Raw genomic sequence first — 20,051 nt, 5'->3', positions numbered from 1 at the left:
ATAAAGTCCACCTGCTCTGGCGGCAAGTCATGCGAGGTTTAGAGGGAAGTGGATCAATGAAGGGTAACTTATAAATTCCATTCTAAGTGCGTCATATAAACTGACTTACTGAAGATACGAAATTTATAAATTGACTAATAAGCGCATCCAGAAGGACCAACGTAATTTCCATACCCAATTACCCACTTAATAAAAAATAAATTCTAAGTTGAGCCCAATTGCCCTGAAGTTGTACCAAACTAAAATTATTTGGAGGCGATAAAAGCAACTTAGTAGAAGACATCATCTTACTGATAGAACTGAAGAGGTTGAAACACACACACACACACACACACACACACACACACGTCATACCATAGTCGAAAGTTTCAGAATATTTGCAGTTTTACCACAGAAAGCCTCAAAAACTTCAGTAATGCTCGGCGCCTCACATATTCGTGCACTAATTTTACGACGTGGCTATTTTCGTGTGTCCAATCACTTCCTCACACGAACTACACTTTCTCTCTCTCTCTCTCTCTCTCTCTCTCTCTCTCTCTCTCTCTCTCTCTCGTCGTTTTACATTTATGCCTTTTTTTTTTTTTTCTGGTGCCGCGACCATTGATTCCGGTAGTTATTGTGTTTAAAGCTTTGTGTGTGTGTGTGTGTGTGTGTGTGTGTGTGTGTGTGTGTGTGTGTGTTATGATTACTTATGTTTTGCCAACTTTTTAGTATGTCTGTCTGTTGTGTATTGGATGGAGGATATGTGTACACGTATATAGATAGATAGATGGATAGATTGATTGATAGGTACAAACACACACACACACACACACACACACACACACACACACACACACACACACACACACACACACACACGAAAGTCAAATGGGGACAAAGTTAATGAAGGCTGGAAACTTGACCTAGTTTCCTTATTGGGAGTTACATAGAAAACGTCCAGGTTGTCCTTACCTGGGGCTAATTAGTTTGTCATCTGAGTGCAGGTGGGTAGTGCAGGTAAGGCAGGGAAGACTTAGGGGGTGGGAATGGGAGGTAGAGGGTGGGATGCTGGAGGGGGAGGGAAGTGGACTGAGTTTAAAGGGGAACTTCCTCTTTCTCTCGTCTCTCTCTGCTTCCCTCTCTGTGCTTGTGTCCCTTAGTGTTGTGCATGAGAGAGACAGACAGACAGAGAGAGAGAATAACGACATGGGGAGTGTAGTGCAATGAGAATTAATAATGTGCAGGGAGAAGGGAACATGTGCAGGGGTGGAACAAATGTTTATATGTAAAGTTGCAGGAGCAGAATCGATGTGAGTGCCATGTAAAAGATATGAGGGAGAAAAGTAAATATGCGGAATGGAAGAAGAATATGTTGACAATGAAGGAGAATGAGAGAATAACAATGATGAAGAATTATGAGAAGCCAGAAGAGAAAATATGAATTATAAGGTGAGGGAGAAATACCTTTGTTGCATGTTCCGTGTTCCTGTATTCCTTATCAATCAATTATTTTTATATATGACACGGAATTATTTATTGGTACAGTACATAACTTCTCCAGACTTATTCATTATAAAATCGCAAAAACTTTACCACGGTCTTTTTTTCTTTTTTCTTTTTTTTTGGGGGGGTAACTTCATACAATTTTATTCAGCTTAGGAAAGTTGTTTCGGACTGCATGAATTGAATATATGCATAATTAACTTGAATAAAAACATCTCGAGGTAGCAACAATAAGGGGAAAAAATGAGCGTCACCGTACCCAAGAGGCTAAGATGTACTGTAATAAGAAAAATGAATATACAATGACTAAGTGCTTTGGAGTAACCTTAGCAACGGGAAGAGTCCATGAAATAATAGAGGAAATTGTGGGGTGGTAAGAGACAGGAGAGAGTGGGATTAGAGATGACAGGGGATGAAGAAGGGATGAAAGGGCCAGAGATCTGAGGGGATGGGAGGGGAGGATAAGGGAGAGAGGAGGAAGACTGGGCAGGAGAGACGAATGAGGTTAGAGGGATGGGGATAAAGGAAAAAAGACTTAGATGGAGAGAACCAAGAAGATGAAAGACGAAACGATTAATTACATCTTATTGCCTCTTCTTTTATTACCCTTCACCATCTATATTTTCACCAGGAGCTTCGGGGCCTCTGGCTAGGTTACTCAGACGTTATTTTTAAGGCGAGGAACGAGTCGCTCTTGCGTGAGTGGCAGTGTGTGTGCCTTGTGGAAGAGTAGTTAAGTTTGTTTCAAGTATATTATTTTAACTCCTGAACGACGATGGGTTTTTAAAAATTCAGGTTACCGTAAGACAGTTGTGCTTAATTAGGAAGGATCTTTATTAGTGAAGGGGTTAATGAAGGCTGTATCATTCTCTCCTAATTGATACACGTGCCCTCAACTAAATGGTTTTGTCAGGGGATGACAAGAATTAAGAAGACGTCATCGGATTGAAGGGGTTTAATCTCACGTTGTTCCGGGCTCTTGTTTCATTTTCAGTCGATCAGGTAATCTTAATTGGTGCCCAGAAACTGATTTAGTGGACTGGTGAGTGGTGAAGAGAGAGGCAGCGTGGATGTGAGATAGTGGGAGGAGGGAGTTAAGACGGATACGACTGAGATAAGAACCGAAGAAAGAGTTACAGAGCATAAAGGCATCGAGCGGAGAGAGAGAGAGAGAGAGAGAGAGAAAACGGAAAGGAAATTGGTGAGAGATGAGCAGAGAAATAATGAAGAAAGGTGGCGGACGAGGAGAAAGCTGGGAAAAGTGAACAAAGACATGAAAAGAATTTAAGAATATGTTGGAAGAAAATGTGAAGAGTGTAGCGAGAAAAGTGAGCCAAAAGACTGGGGTGGAAGACAGGTGAGAGACAGGACAAAAGCCTGTGAGGTGAGAGAGGCCCCAGCATATTATTAAGTATAATAAAAATAATTGGAATGGAAATAAGAATAAACGTAGTAGGAATAAGGACAAAAATAATAATGATACTTGTTATATAGGTATTGTAATTATAAGAAAAACAGGAGAAAATAATGATAATAAAAAGTATAAGAATGATAAAGACACAATAAGCGCAATAATAAGATCTGAATAACAACACAATAACAACAGCATCAGTAATAATAATAATAATAATAATAATAATAATAATAATGATAATAATAAAAATAATAAATGATAATGATAATGTGTTACAAAGGTTGTATGAGGAGTCTCAGGGCGGAAGTTGAATTATTCAGAGACAGTGTTACGTCAAAGTTGGGGGAAAGATGAGGAGGAAAGAGAGGCTGTTTAACTAGGGGTAGAGAGAGAGAGAGAGGGAGAGAGAGAGATGTGAGGAGGAGGAAGTATACTGGAGGTCAACCTCATTGGTGTGAGAGGGATGAGAGGTGGGGCATGGTAGTGTGCTGAATGGGGGAGAGGGATGGAAAGGGAACGGAGATGAAGAAGAATGGAGTGTACAGGTTAATGTGAGGGAAGAAAGCGAAGGATGAGAGGTGAAGAGAGGTATGAGAGGAGACGAAGGATGGGAATACGTTGGAGGTGTTTGGGGTGAGGTGGGTGTGAGTGGGGTGGTAGGGTGTAGGGTTGTGTGGGGAAATATGATTATGGTGTTAGGCGGGAGTAGGGTGACGAGGATAGTGTGAGAGGAATGAGTGAAGGTTCAGGAAGGTATAAAAGAGAAATAGGAATGATGAATGGTGTGTGTGGTGGTAGTAGTGTTGGTGGTGGTGGTGTAGGGGGTGCATGGGGGAAGAGGGGTGTGAGGAGGGGGGAACGGTGTGAGTAGACAGAGTAATGTGAGAGGGAAGGAGGGATGGGGTGCAGGGTGATGTGAAGGAGTTGGTATGAGAGGAGGGGTGAGAAGGGATGTGTGGTGGTGTGAGAGGGGTTCTGTTGGGGAGCACTTGGGAAGGGAGGGGGAGGGAAGCAGCATCAGTGGGAGGTAATGTAGTCCATACGCGTGTTCTCATCCCGCTGTTTTGTCCACATGACATTAAAAAAACATTTTACCCTTTCTTTCTACGCGCATTTCCTTTCTGGTTAAATTTTGCATTTTTATGCTCTTTATAGTCTATCTCAATATATTTAGTGCAGACCCTCGTGTATGTGTAGCGACCTTACAGCCGAGGAAAGCGTATTGCAAGCCGGAATCGTTAATATTTTTTTTAGTGTTCAGCAACGTAAATGAATCGTAGCACTGCATTCTAAGTTGTAAACAAAGTGTTGTGGTCTCCGGTAAGCAGACGTACATAATATTAGCCACCCCGCCATCGGAGTAACATTTTTCGTATAAGTTCCGGACGTAAATGAGTCGCGCCGTTGTATTCCCAGCGTGTTTTGGCCGAAGGTAAATACTAGCGGTGAAAAACTCAGGTGGGCCGGCAGTCAGTTTAATTGGCTCACAGACGTGTAAAAAACAGGTGCGGGAATTAAAGTGTGGTAAGTACATAGCCTCTGATGCCATCCATTAAGCCATCGTCGTGTGGAGAAAATGACGAGGACAGTATTCCGCCGCCGCGTTGTGTGGCCGCCAAAACTGCGCCATGAAAAATATTACCACATCAGTAACTGTAAAAGTTTGGTGCTGGCTGCTCCACCTCACTACCAGTAAATTACCAGAGAACACACACACACACACACACACACACACACACACACACACACACACACACACACACACACACACACACACACACACACACACACACACACACACACACACACACACACACACACACACACACACACACACACACACACACACACACACACACACACACACACACACACACACACACACACACACACACACACACACACACACACACACACACACACACACACACACACACACACACACACACACACACACACACACACACACACACACACACACACACACACACACACACACACACACACACACACACACACACACACACACACACACACACACACACACACACACACACACACACACACACACACACACACACACACACACACACACACACACACACACACACACACACAACAGAATTAATCCCCTTTCCAAACATCATTTAGAAACGCCAACTAAAATCATTTCAACTCACTGACGACTCTCAGGCTGAAGAGTTGGCTCATCTTGGGTTCAGTTGACACTTGGCACTCGTACTCTCCTGCGTCTCTCTCCTGCACGTACTTGATCACCAGGCTCCAGGTCTCCGTGGCCGTGGAGTAGTGGGATTCGAACCTCTCGTCCCCCACGAAGGTGTACCGGTCCACCGTGAGGATATCCGCATCACGTACCCTCACCCACGACACCTGACGGAGAGAGAGAGACGAGTGAGAGATTGGGAGAGGGAGTAGAGAGAGGGAGAGAATGGGAAAAGTAGTAGAGAGACGGAGAGAATGGGGAGAGAACATGAGGAGAGATTGGTGAGAGGGAGGGGTGAGAGAATGAAGAATAGAGACAAAACTGAGAGAGAGAGAGAGAGAGAGAGAGAGAGAGAGAGAGAGAGAGTTGGGAAAAATAGGAGAAATGTTGTGAAATGGACGTAGTTTCAAAGGATGAGGGAAAAATGAGAAACCAATGAGAGGGGAGGGAGGGAGCTAATGAAAGAGATGAAGGGGAATGAATGAAGGCGCAGTAGCAGGTGCAGATTAAGATGGGGAGAAATATAAGTGAGCAAGACACGAGGGAGATATTAGGGACAATGCTGGACGAGAAAGAATTAAATTAGATGAGGGAGACATAGATAGGACGAAATAACGACGAAAGGAGTGGAAGTTGGCTAAGGAAGATGAGATATTCGCCATTTTTTACTGTATTATTATTATTATTATTATTATTATTATTAATTGGTCGTCGTCGTCGTAGTAGTAGTACTAGAAGTAGAAGTAGTTGTAGTAGTAGTAGTAGTAGTAGTATCTGATTCCGGTACAGTGAATTTAATATATTGATACGAAGGGGTGAAGGACGAGGAAACAGACAAAGTAAGGACGAAAGGAGGTGGGAGAGGCAGTAATGCAAGATGAGATGCAGGCCATTATCATATCGGATGCCGGTACACTGAAACTAAGACCATGAACAAAGGGTATGAACGAAAATATTGGAAGACGCAGTAAGGAACAAGGGAATGGAAGTGGTTGTTGGAGATGAGATGAAAGGCATTATTATAATTGTTGTTGTTGTTGTTGTTGTTGTTTTTGCTATTTAGTATTAGTATTTTTATTATTATTGTTGTTGATACTGGAGGCGTTGCAACTGTGATCGAGTCCGTTTTTATGGTCGTGAAAGGTGAGATAGAGGGTAAGAGGAAAGGAAGAGACGTTCGTGGAAAGCGAACAGAAATAAAAAGATGGGAAAAAGATGTTTGTAGGAGGCAAGTGAAGGGAATAGAGGTAATGAAGAGATCGTCATGACAGTGGGAGTTAAGGTCAAGATGAGAGGGAGATTTTGAAAGATGAAACTAAGCGTAAGAGGTAAAAAGGTATGCGTACAAGATGTGACAATGATTTAAGGCACAGAAAAAGTGTTTGTTGAAGACAAATGAAGGGATGACAGAGATAAGGGCAGTGTAAAATATGTTTGTAGAAGGGGTGACTGCGACTGGGGGTACAGGAAAAGGTGTTTGCAGAAAACAAGGGAAGGGATGACGAAGATTTAGGGGTACAGCGATTGGTGTTTGTAGAAGGCAAGTGAAGGGAATAGGGGTAATAAAGAGATGTTCTTGGAAAAGGGTGATACAGACCATAATGATCTCAGGTGCTGTGGGGGACTTGTTACTGCCACAAAGAGCGAGCTGGCAGAGGAGGAAAGTCTTGTTATCCCACCGTAATAACACGGCCAAACTCGGAAAGTGGGGCTGTGTTGTCCGTACTGCGTGACTTTGTTGTCTGTCTGTTTTTGTTGACGGTAAAGAAAGCTGTGGACTTGGTGCTTGTTATTGGTTTTATTTTCCCTGTGTTAACGTTTTTGATATTAAATCTTTCCTTAAAAGATATAAAGATTACCATGCGTTGCATTCATATACATTGCACCTTGGGACAACGTGTGTAATTATATGCAACAATATAGAATTATTTTTTTTTTATGATCATGGAAAGAAAGGCGGGAGAGGTGACAGGACTTTCCTTACCGATAGTACACTGCTCAATACGTCCATCATTATTAGATTCATGATAATAAAGATGCTCGTAAATCAAGCTGCTCTATTCCACGAAAAACATTGAACGATAAATTGAAACAGTACATGGAAGCCTCGTGTCATATTTCATTCTAAAATCTGTTACGTAAATGTTTTAGCAGTATTACAAATCTCCCTAGCTCGGTAACTTTTATTTCTATTGTTATTTCTACCAAAAGACTTTTTTTTTTTTCCTTCGCTTAGTATATACCTTCACCTGTTTTCCCTCGGGGTGAAGGGGTGAGGCCGTCAAAACAAGTCGTGGAAGCAGTTTTTTGCCTCCCACTACAGCTCAAGCGGCGAAGGAACACGAGCAACCAAGGACAAACAGTCATAAAAATCCTTTCACTCTTTCTCTCCCACATTGAAGCATCCTTTTTTGAAAGACGTGGGGTCATCTTCTGAAACACACACACACACACACACACACACACACACACACACACACACACACACACACACACACACACACACACACCTTTTCTCCCGAGGAATACAAATAGACTCGTTCTTCTTCCTCTTCCAAACACCCCACACAACACCTCGGCGTCTTCAGTAGTGCCGGGGCTCCTTGGGACTCACACTGGGACGTCTTGAGAGCAAACACGGCGCCTCATAAACACGGTGAAGCGCCTCCACCTTCAAAAACAAACTTATTCCTTAAAACACTCCTTCCCTTTCTTTTCAACACGTTCGCCTCCTTCCGTTGCCCTTACACACACACACACACACACACACACACACACCTTCCCCGGCACATTGTTCTTCTCCTTTCCTGCCTCTTTCTTCTTCTTTTCCTTTCCTTAGCGCCCCTTTGTGCTCTCATTTCCTTCTCCCGTTCAGTGTATCCTCTTAAGGCGTCTTTCTTCTTATATTTGTGAGCTAGTAAACAACGTATTTACTGGCATGTAAGAAACACACACACACACACACACACACACACACACACACACACACCTTCCCCGGCACATTGTTCTTCTCCTTTCCTGCCTCTTTCTTCTTCTTTTCCTTTCCTTAGCGCCCCTTTGTGCTCTCATTTCCTCCTCCCGTTCAGTGTATCCTCTTAAGGCGTCTTTCTTCTTATATTTGTGAGCTAGTAAACAACATATTTACTGGCTTGTAAGAAACACACACACACACACACACACACACACACACACACACACACACACACACACACACACACACACACACAGATTGAGTATTTAAGAAAGGGGGCATATAATAGTCTAATTTAAATATTCCGTGATTTTATGATACACACAAGCAACAGCGGGTTTAATATAGTGTGTAACGGAGAGCAGTAACACGGGGGGCGAAGGAGACCGTATGATAAAAATAATTTTTTTTTATATGCCCCCGGAGGTAAATTTTATGTTTTAAAATACTTTGATGCTAATGAGCTCAACCAAGAATATAAATCAGCTTTGTAAATCAGCTCTGTGTAAGTCTGGTAATTCGTTACTAATGGCCTCTTCCTCTTACGTAACTGCTGCTTTTTCTTCATAATCATACAAACTTTGTGAAATATTAGAGGCACTTTGTGAAGGACCTATATTTCAGTACTTCCCTCTTGCGCCAGTGGGTGTATATATTTAGTCTTTTGGTGTTTACAGTTATGATCGTTGTATATATATCTTAATTCCTGTGATATATGATTTCATCCTAAAATTTCCTCTTTATACGGCGACTTAAGTAGCCTACTGGTATTTTTGGCAGCATTATGCCCACTGCGTATGCCTTTAATGTAGTTTTTATTGTTACATGATTTAGTTTTTATTGTAGCGTGCCCTTCCAGTTATAATCTTAATGCATTCCAGAACACCAGTATTTAGTTCATTCTTTTGTAGCGTTATATTTCCCGTGTTGACACAAAAGAATCTTAACCAACTTAGCGACGCAACGAATGGTAAAGACGCTCGCCTGGCCTTGACGCTAAATTCTCTTGCTCATTTCGGTAACATACACTCACCTAAGAATGTCTGTGGCTCTGGTAACTTTTTACCGGCGAGGTACGTACAGAAAAGTCTATAAGTAAGGTATCAGTTCTAGTCAAAGATACGATGGATTACGGACCGACTTATCCAACTAAGGTATCTATTTTTGGTCAAAGATAAGATGGATTACGTACCGACCTATCCAACTAAGGTATCAATTCTCTGAGTCAAAGATAAGGTGGGTTACAATATCTGCCATGTGAGTCAAGGATAGGGTGGGCCACGATATCTGTCATGTGAGTCAAAGATAAGGTGTCATACGTACCGAGAACAGGAAACTTTTGGATTTAGATTATGCAGATGATATAGTTTTGATTTGTGATGGGCCAGAAGAGATGCAGAGAGTGTTGGACTGTTTGGTGAGTGAAGGTCGCAAGGTGGGTTTGGTTATTAATTGTGGAAAAACTGAAATAATCAGTATGAATATGGAAAATGCGCAGGAATGTGTAATTGGAGGTATGGTTGTAAAGCAAGTTGATAGGTTTAAATATTTAGGTACTTATTTAGCCAAGGATGGTTCTTTGAACCTTGAATTCGAGGAAAGGTTAAAGAAGGCTAATCAGGCAATGGGAATGCTTAAAAATATTTGGAATAATAACAATTTCTCTGTGCATACAAAAATCAAACTTTATAAGGTAATGGTTAGGAGTATCTTAATTTATGGACACGAGTCTTGGTACAGCACAGTGACTATGGAAAATAAATTCTTGGTGTTTGAAAATAAAGCACTTAGAAGAATATTAGGAGTTAAGTGGTGGGAAAGGATACCAAATAATAGAATTAGAGAAATAACGGGAGTGCAGCCGATCGATGAATATGTTAGATTCTCACGATGGAAGTGGCTAGGACATGTGTATAGAAGACAGGGAATAGTACGAGGTACACCAGGGTGGGTGGCACTTGGTAGGAGAGGTAGAGGAAGGCCAAAAGAGACGTGGGTGAGGACAATGAGACGGGAAGCTGGAGATGAGTGTTGGGGAGATCTTGAGGAGTTAGCACAAGATAGGATGTGGTGGTGTGAGTTCATCGAGGCCCTATGCATCCCCGAGGGTGCCACAGGAAATGATTGATTGATTGATTGACGTACCGACTTGTCCCCCAGCTGTCGCACGGTGCACGGAAGTTTTGCCTCGTCGCCCACGTGTGCCGTCATATTTCGGGGCGTGAGGGGGTCGAAGTAGGGCCCGGTGTACAGCCCCGTGATGCTCGCCTCGGGGTCATACGCACCACAGACACCTGCAATAGACACACAAACATAATTACATACAACGTACACCATGGGCAAAAATAAAAGTACTATGTTAGATAAAAAGAGTTATATATAAAGAGCTACCCAGTATGTGTGTTTGTGTGTGTGTGTGTGTGTGTGTGTGTGTGTGTGTGTGTGCTTTTGCTTTAAGATTTTAATTGTCATATTTTAATACATGTGGCCTCAGTATCGTTAAGGGCACTTTTTTGTGTGAGAGGGGAGGACAGTCGACGTCTTCAGTGATTCATGGCACCTATCAGTGGAACCTCAGCATCAGATATCTGGTATAAGTTCTTGTTTACATGAATTTCCATAAAATTAAATCTTCTACCATAATAATTAAATCTACCATAAGCTCAGAGTCGGACACACACACACACACACACACACACACACACACACACACACACACACACACACACACACAAAATGTAAATACGAAGCTCCTTGTTCTCGGCCAGAACTTGGCCTGCGAGATCAACATATTTGGGTACCTCAGGCATCTGTTGAGCCAGTAAAATCCTCCGACGTTCTCCGAAATAAAATTTAAAGGGAAGGTTAAAATCATCAACCTAGGAAACTAAAATTCCGTCCGTGGCAGAAACCGTAGATGGCCTGTATTCAGTGTGTCAAGTTGTCATGCGTGTCAGGTGAGAAGCAAGTGGCACATACGCTTTAGGCGGCTGGCAGTACTAGGGTGTACGCGAGACTGGGTGTTCCTTCCTATCGAACCCCTGAATTCTCTAAAATAATAAACGGAGCTTGGTTTTGAAGATTATAAAAAAAAAAATCTAGAGTTGACCAAAAACGTTGAAGAAGCAGTTGAAATGAAAATAAAAGAAGGTTGATTTTTCTTTAGACTACACCCAGCGACTGAAAACCACAAAGAACACAGAGAGAACAAAAAGAAAAAGGTGGAAAGCGGATGAAACGCCGCCGCCCTTGACTTCAGAGGCAAAACATTCAGGACAAGTCGAGGACGCTGTGGATGTACAGACGAGGGAGGGGAGGGAGAGGGGAAGTGAAGGACGGTGAGGGGATGGATGAGGAGGGAAGGGGAAGCCGTAGAAGGAAGAGGTGAAAAAGTAGAGTGCCGGTCGTAAAAAGGAGAGACTGGGAAGGAGAGGGGAGGTGGGGACGTGAAGGACCATGTGCGGAAATGAGGAAGATGATGGAGGAAGAGATGAGGATGGGGATGAATAGTGGAATGGTGAAAAGATAGATAGGAAAACGGGATTGTTCAAAAAAAATAATGATAATGATTGATAAAGAAGAGAGCAAGTGAAGGAGGGTGGGGAGAGATGAGGAAGGGGGAGAAAGAAGAGGGGAGTGGGAGTAATAAGAAAGGTGAAATTACAGTAAGTGAAGGAAGGAATTAGAAAAGGAATGGTGGAATAATGGTTAATAAACGATGAGAGAAGAGTTAAAGGATAGTGAGAGGAGATGAGGAAGGGGCTAGAAGGATAGAGAGGGAGGGGAAAGATGAAATAGTAGGAAGGAGGATGCGAAAGAAACTAGAGAAAAATGTTTGAGACTGGACACTACACGAGAGAGAGAGAGAGAGAGAGAGAGAGAGAGAGAGAGAGAGGGTGATTAAGGAGAAGAGTGGAAGTGAAGGACAGTGAGGGGAGGGATTGAAGAGGGAACTAAGGGAAAAAGTTTGGAGAGAGAAAGGGGAAGAAACGATAAAAAGGGCAAGATTGGACATAAGAGAGGAAGAGGGAAAGAAGTGGTGAAGAAGAGGGGAGGAGATTACGAGAGAGGAGAGACGGGAAAGGAAGATGGAGGAGAGATGGGGAAGGGGAAAGACACAGTGGGAAAAAGGGGAGGAAAGGGAGATTGGGAAGAGATGTAGGAGAGGATAGAAGAGAATAAGAGAGAAAAAGGTGGAAGACAGGAGAGAAGTGGAGAGCAGAGGAGACGAAATTTTTAAGTTAAACACGAGAGGAGTTGTAATAGTAGTAGTAGTAGTAGCAGCAGGAGGAGGAGGAAAGAGCGTAAGTGAACCAGTAAACACCAAAGGAACATGAGGAAGAGGGGGAAGGTGGCTAGAAAAAGAAGTATGAGAGGAGGCGAGTGGAGAGGAATTGAAGGACAGGAAACATGATTAGATATGAGTGATAACTATGAGGTATAAGGAGGAAGGTGAAGTGACGTACGAGGGAGTATGAAGTATGAGGAGTGTATGAAGCGGTATGATGAGGAAGATTGGATAATGTATGAGTTATGAGGAGGAAGGTTAAATGAGGTACCGGGTATGAGGAAGGTATGAAGTGGTATGAAGTATGAAGGGAGAGTGAATGATGTATGAGATATGAGGCGGAAGATTAAATGAGGTACGAGAATATTTATGAGTTATAAGGAGAAGCTTATAAAGAGAAAATTAGGGAGGGGAAGGAGACTGACTGAACCCGGACAGAAAAAGATGTATAGGGAAGAGGGGGAGAGTGAAATTAAATTAGAAGTATATTGAAGACGAGAGATTTGGAGATGAAAAATAAGATAGCTTTAGTGAAGAAATATGATATGAAAAAATAAATGAACGAGATGAGGAGAGGGAAAAGGAAACGAAAAGAGAAATGAAGATGGAAGAACAGAGATAGGAGAGGAGAAGGAGAAGACGGGAGAGCAGGGAAAAATAAGGAAAAGAAGTCAAGGGAAAGGAAAGGTGGAAGAAAACGACAGACCAAGGTACAAGAAAACACGGAAGAAGGGAAGAAAAGAGAGTGTAAAAACAAAGGACAACTTAATAGCACTCAGGGAGCACATACCTTCGCCAATGCCATTGCCATTAAAAAGGATCCGAATCTGGATCCGCCCCCAAATTTAATCAGTTCTTTCTTGGCTCATGTCCCACCCTTCCACAAAATTTCATTGAAATTCATTTGGAATTTTTGGAAATATTGTGCGGGATGATCCGGATCCGGATCCGCCCCAAAATTTAATAACTTCTTCCATGGCCCATGGCCCACCCTTCCAAAAAAATTCATTTAAATTCATTGAGAACTTTTGGATATATCGTCTAAACAAACAGACAGACAATCATATGTGAATACATAACCTCCTCCAACTTCTCTGGCGGAGGTAACAAAAGAAACGTGGAACAGCAGACAGGAGACATGCCGAAGAATGAGGGAAAAACAGCGAGAGAGAGAGAGAGAGAGAGAGAGAGAGAGAGAAAGAGAGGGAGGTGGACGACATGAATAAGTAAAAAAGAAAAAATAAAGACGACAAAAATGAAAAGAAGGAAGAAGACGGGGGAAAAAAAAAAATGGAGGGGACGTTCAGCCATCCTCTGTGCGTTTTTCCGAGCAGAAATATTTGGACAAAGAAAATGGGACAAGGAAAGAAGGAAGAGAGCGAGGGATGAAGACAGCGATATGAATGGAGGAACCCGGAATGAAGAGTGGACGGGACAGTTACCCATGACGGTTTCCATGTCACTATTTGGAGGCGAGGTTGATTGTGTGTGTGTGTGTGTGTGTGAGAGAGAGAGAGAGAGAGAGAGAGAGAGAGGGAGGGAGAACTTTGAGCACGAGGACTTTTTTCATTTTATACTTCCCAGTACCTGGCAGTTCCATCCATATGACTGTCAAGGGATTAATGAATCTTAATCTGACTCCTCCAGGTTAAAAAATTTCTTTATGCTAAATAAGATAATGTGGCAGCAGCAAATATTAAAAAAATGGAATATGTCCTCGGGTGGAAGGAATTGGAAATAAGGATCGTCAATAATAATCGTAAATTTTATCATACAGTAATTTATGTATAAGACAAACTGCCTCTATACAAAATTTCTGGTTACCTGCGCCAGCGAAAGTTGGAAGAGGCTATGTATTTACACCTGTTTGCCCGATAGTCGAGAAAATATTTAACAAAAATTATATTGATGGACTTAGGGAATTTTGTGGATATGTGGGTCATTTAGGTGGTGATCTGAGGTGTTTGATGCAGGCGTTGGTGGAGTTAAGCGCCTTCTGATTGCTCTCTTTCTTGGTCTGTCTGTTCTACCTTTGTGTTCATTTCAAGACCAGGTTGGTGTGAGGGAGTGGAAACTCTCTTTAGAAAGTGAAAATTAGATGCTATTTATAGACTTCCCCGAGCTGAGGTTGTGAAGGAGAGTGCGTGTTTATATCCCATTTCTTTCAATTTCCAAACGAGGTTGAGGGGGAAAAAAAATCTCTTCGACTGCTTTTCGCGTTAATATATCTTTTTTTTTTTCTTTTTTTCACTTTTTTTTTTTCTACCAGACGACTTTATTTAGCTTTGTGATGTCCCTTAATGTTAGAGAGGACTGATGAAGGTTGAGTCTGACAATTTCCATTACGAGAATTTTCCCCAAACTTTAGAAAGATCGTCTGAAGGTGGGAAGAATATATTGAAAAAGGTCAGTCATGGGGGAAATATTTAAAAACTGAGACTTGAAAACCACACTGGTAGATTGTCAAAAGAAATCGTAGAAGAAATGTAAGAAAATAGTCAGTTACGTGAATAAAGAAAATGCACAACAAACACGAGATGTGAAATTGCTGGAAACGAAGTGATATCAGGAAGGAAGGGAGAGAGAGAGAGAGAGAGAGAGAGAAGCATGCAAGTGAGAGGTAAGAAATTCAGAGAAAAATAGAGGTGGAAAATCCAACAGGCAAAATGAATGGAGCAGAAAAATAAAGTGGAGGGAAAGAATACGAGGCGCTGAGAGAGAGAGAGAGAGAGAGAGAGAGAGAGAGAGAGAGAGAGAGAGAGAGAGAGAGAGAGAGAGAGGAGGGGGAGGGGGGAGTGTGAGTGCAGCATCGCTCAATAGATGGCGTGGAGGCGGTGTGGGAGCGGCCAGGACTCCACTCACCAGGCACTGCTTCCAAGGGTGACAAAATTAAATGATCTAAGTGGCACTGCAGTTTTGTGTGTGTGAGTGTGTGTGTGTGAAAGAGAGAGAGAGAGAGAGAGAGAATTCCATGGTAATTCATAATCTTCTTTAGTTGTGTACCAAAAAAAAAAAAAATTTAATCTAAATGCACGAGGAAATAATTTATAAACATATGTACTAGTAGGGAGAGAGGCATACATTTCAGTAAGCGCAGTATCACAAAACTAATACTTCATAAAAGCCAGATCGTAACATTGGCACAAATATTTCATCACGTATAGTAGCGAGGCTCATGATTGATTCTGCACCTGTTAATAATTACCAAGGCTCATGATAGATTCTGCACCTGTTAATAATTACCAAGGTGTGTAGTCTTCCCAGCAAAACTCATATTTTTTCAGGCGTATCAGGTTCACAATTCTTTCACTTAAATTTACTTGCTGTCTTACTCAGACATTTTCCTTCCTGATCTAAGGAGAAAATAATGACTGCCTTTGACTATATATATATATATATATATATATATATATATATATATATATATATATATATATATATATATATATATATATATATATATATATATATATATATATATATATATATATATTACTCGAGCATAAATACTGTTTTTTTGAGATATGTGATATTATTATTATTATTACCTCCGCCAAGGAGGTTATGTTTTTTCCGGCGTTGGTTTGTTTTGCAGGATTACTAAAAAAGTTATGAACGGATTTTGCTGAAATTTTTTTTTAGAGGGGTAGGGTATGGCCCAAGGAACAATCCATTAGATCTGGTGATGATCCGGATCATCATCCGAATCCAGGAATTTTTTAAAGGATTCTAAACCATTGCCGGATGGTGGCAATTTCAACATCGTTGCTTGTGACTCGATAAATAATACCTCCAGTGCTTACACTTCAGCCTTGGCAGAGGTTTGCAGTCTCGGATTGCTCTTGTCGAAGATGTTTTAGTTGCCCTTGGGGAGTACTGGATGAGCACCTACATTCTTAAACATATATTTAAAGAAGTGTTCAATATTTATGATTTTGCACATGACTGTTCACTTTAATATCAGAATTATATATATATATATATATATATATATATATATATATATATATATATATATATATATATATATATATATATATACAGAGAGAGAGAGAGAGAGAGAAGCATTCAGGTGAGAGGTAAAAAACAAAAAAAATAGAAAAATGGAGGAGGAAAATACAAACAAGGGAAGATGGAAGGCGATGAAAAAAAAAAAATAGTCGAGGGAAAGAAAACGAAAGTGAAATAGAGAGAGAGAGAGAGAGAGAGAGAGAAACAGCAAAGGAAAATAAAGTAGGGAGAGAGAAGGGTGAAGGAAGGAAAGAGAGGATTTAAGAAAAACGGGTAGAGATAGGAAGTAGGGAGAGGGGAGAGATGATAAAGGAGAAGGAGGGAAAAATGTGGAGGGAAGAGAATGGTAGGAGGGAGGAAAGAGGGATGGGGATTGTGTGGGGAAGAGGAGGGAGGATTATGTGTTTGATAGACGGGGTAAGTGAACCATAAAAGAAGGATAAAACGTAACGAGAGAGAGAGAGAGAGAGAGAGAGAGAGAGTGAGTTTCAGTCTACACACACACACACACACACAAATTTTTCAACAAACTTTTTCAATACTATATGGCTTCAATTTTATTACCGATATTTTTAGCCGCCCCCCTCTCTCTCTCTCTCTCTCTCTCTCTCTCTCTCTCTCTCTCTCGAAACTTTAATTTTCACTTGGCTTCCTCCATTCTTCCTCCACTCCTTTCCGCTTCCCTGTTCGTTCCTCTCGCCAACTTCCTTCTTTCTGCCATGTATTTCTTAGCTTTTCCTTCCTCTTACTTTTCTCCTTCTCTTTCTTCTTCATGTTTTTTTTTTTTTTTTTCAGTTTTCTCGTCTCTGCAATCTCATTTTTGTTTTCACGTTTTTCTCTCTCTCGCTTTCTCCACGCATCATTTTCATCGTTAACTTAATTTTCTTCTCTCGCACCATCTCTCACCTTTTTTCATGTTCTGCTATTTTCCTCCTTCCTCTCCACTATCTTTTTTTTTTTTTTTTGCTCGTTTTTTCCTTCTCTCTCTTCTCCATCTCATTTTCTGGTTCTTTCACTTTTCCACTTCTCTAGGTCCATCTCGCCATTTCCTTGACCTCTCGTCTCTCTCTCTCTCTCTCTCTCTCTCTCTCTTCCTCCTCCTCCTCCTCCTCCTCCTCGAGAGAGGGAGAGAGAAGGGCTTTGACATCCTCGACACCTTGGGGATCTGGGACCTTGATTGAGGCGGTTCTGCGTCTTTGACCTTCAACAGTGCTTGGAGAGAGAGAGAGAGAGAGAGAGAGAGAGCGGTCGAAGTCGCCATATTTCATCAGGTCCATTGGGTTGCAGCAGGAGCAGCAGCAGCAACAGCAACAACAACAACAACAACAAGAAATATATGAACGTTCATTACATTACTATATTAATTGTATGGGTAGAGGTCCATAGCTTCAAAATTCTTTCCTGAACACACACGAGAGAAAACACACACACACACACACACACACACACACACACACACACACACACACACACACACACACACACACACACACACACACACACACACACACACACACACACACACACACACACACACACACACACACACACAACCAAGTAAACCAGGGGTGTAGAAATAAGACAGAAAAAAAAAAAAACACTACCCAGACGCTAACAACAACTATACAAACCCTAACTACAGCAATAACTTTATTTTCACTGTCACCATCTGTATCTTCTTAACCCAACCTAATCTTTGCCCAGTAACCACCCTATTAAAAAAAAAGATTGTATCATGACCTGTTTACAATATTCACATTAGACCTGAACACAGTCATTTGGGAATAGAATTGAATATAAAAGACATCCTTGGGCTACAGAGGCTCCCAGTTGTACAGACAGACAGAAGTTCGCCTACTATTCCACTGCATCAAATTTACACCGTGGGCATGTCCGTCACTTTCCTCCCTGACGTATCGTAACAAAAGGAAATCATATATACGTCTAGAATCATACCAAGCCTCTCTTAGCTTGAGTATGTAAAGAAAAAACGAAGTTAGGGATAGAAGAGTTGAAATATTAGGCAAACTTTCATCCACGGCTGTACAAGGCCTGCATACGACATCGGAATTGCTTTGTGAAGGAGAGAGAAGGGAAGGGAGAGCCTGAAGAGTCAAATCTAGAGGAAACTGGAGGAAAGAGAGAGAAAGGAAATTGCCATGGCTGGAGTGGAAAGCGAGGAGAGAAGGAGGGAAGTGGAGGGAAAAATGAAGAAGAGAGAGAGACGAAAGAGCAGAATGCAATCGGTGAGTAAGGGAGGAAGGAAAATGAAGGGCATGGAGGTGGAGAGGACGAAAATGTGCAGGGAATGGAGGAAATATGAGAGAAGAGAAAAAATAAGAGGGAGAGGACGAATTGTGTGTGCGCGTGTGTGTCTGTGTCTGTGTGTGTGTGTGTGTCTGTGTCTGTGTGTGTGTGTCTGTGTAAGTATTTTTTTTTAACTCACTTCATCGGCTGTGGCAGTTGGTCTTTCTTTCTTTTTTTTCTTTTTTTTTCTTTTTTTTTTCAGTTTTTCATCAACTCCGTCTTCCCATCGGCCTTTCCCCCTCGCACCATTTCCTCTCCCTCTCCCAATAACTTGCTTCTTTATCACCAATTTCTCTCTTGCCGGCAGTTTTTTCTGCCCCATTTGCCATATTTTCCCTCTCTCTCTCTCTCTCTCTCTCTCTCTCTCTCTCTCTCTCTCTCTCTCTCTCTCTCTCTCTCTCTCTCTCTCTCTCTCTCTCTCAGCACCACGAGAGGTCTCCAGTAGCCAGAATAAAAGCGTCTGATGGTACTAAGAATTTATCTGTATGTCAAGAAGACTTCTGTCATCTGAAAAACTCACATACTCACAAAAGACGCTTAAAGACTCACATACAAAAACTCTACCCAGAAAATACTCGCAAAGACTTATATATTCACTATATCTCACATGCTCAGAAAACTCAGAGAGACTCACAAAAGATCACGAACACTCCCGGAACACTCTCCATCCCCTCCCCCCCTCCAAAGAAAAAAAAAATAAGTCGTCTTCCCACTTTAGATGATTCATTCCCTTTCCATGCTCTTCCATCCCCTTCCATCCTCATCCGTATCCCTTCCAGCCTTTCCCCTTCCAACCCCATCCACTCCACTCACACCCTACGTTTCCATCCTCTCACACTTTTCCAAGCCCCATTTGCCGTGGTATGGAGCCGTGACAGGCCCATCCACCTATCCTTCCTACTCTCATTCGCTTTTCCCTTCCCTTTTTTTGCTATTTCAATTTCAATATGCGTTTCCATCATCTCGCACTTTTCCAGCCTCCATTTGCCCTGGTATGGAGCAGTGACAGACCCATCTACCTATCCATCCTACTCTGTCTCGCTCATATCACCCTCCTCTCTTCCACTTTACGCTTCCATTAGTACCTTCATTAGTAGCTTATGTGAGCCACTCAGGAGCCTGGGATGGTGCCAGGGTAGCTTAAGCTGTAATATACATTACACTTACTATGGCCTGCAGGTTGTCGTGTGCGGATTATTTAAAGTTGATTTCGTAAAGTTGGAAAATTAATTGATATCTAGTTTATGCTAGACCATCCCCTTTTTTATGTACTTTAGAATAAAAAAATAAAAAAAAAAACGAGGGAATCTTGCCTTAACAGGAAGATGACAACTAAAAAAGAATTCAGTAA

At 41.8% G+C, this 20,051-nt stretch overlaps 1 protein-coding gene across 1 annotated transcript in view; it reads right to left on the bottom strand.

Annotated features, from left to right (window-relative positions):
• LOC145400271 (uncharacterized) overlaps positions 1-20,051 on the bottom strand; it is a 142,041-nt gene that overhangs the window by 22,213 nt on the left and 99,777 nt on the right. The window contains exons 2-3 of the mRNA XM_080272828.1: positions 10,240-10,388; positions 5,080-5,290 (exon numbers count right to left, since the gene is read on the bottom strand). Coding sequence (XP_080128954.1) covers positions 5,080-5,290; positions 10,240-10,388 — 360 coding nt within the window. The remainder of the gene's footprint in view (positions 1-5,079; positions 5,291-10,239; positions 10,389-20,051) is intronic.

The sequence above is a fragment of the Coenobita brevimanus genome, chromosome 51, assembly GCF_032717465.1.
Source record: "Coenobita brevimanus isolate Jiangsu-jjx chromosome 51, ASM3271746v2, whole genome shotgun sequence".
In the NCBI taxonomy this organism is placed as follows: domain Eukaryota; kingdom Metazoa; phylum Arthropoda; class Malacostraca; order Decapoda; family Coenobitidae; genus Coenobita; species Coenobita brevimanus.
Note: the sequence above shows the minus strand (reverse complement) of the source record. Positions and strands in the feature narration are given on the sequence as shown.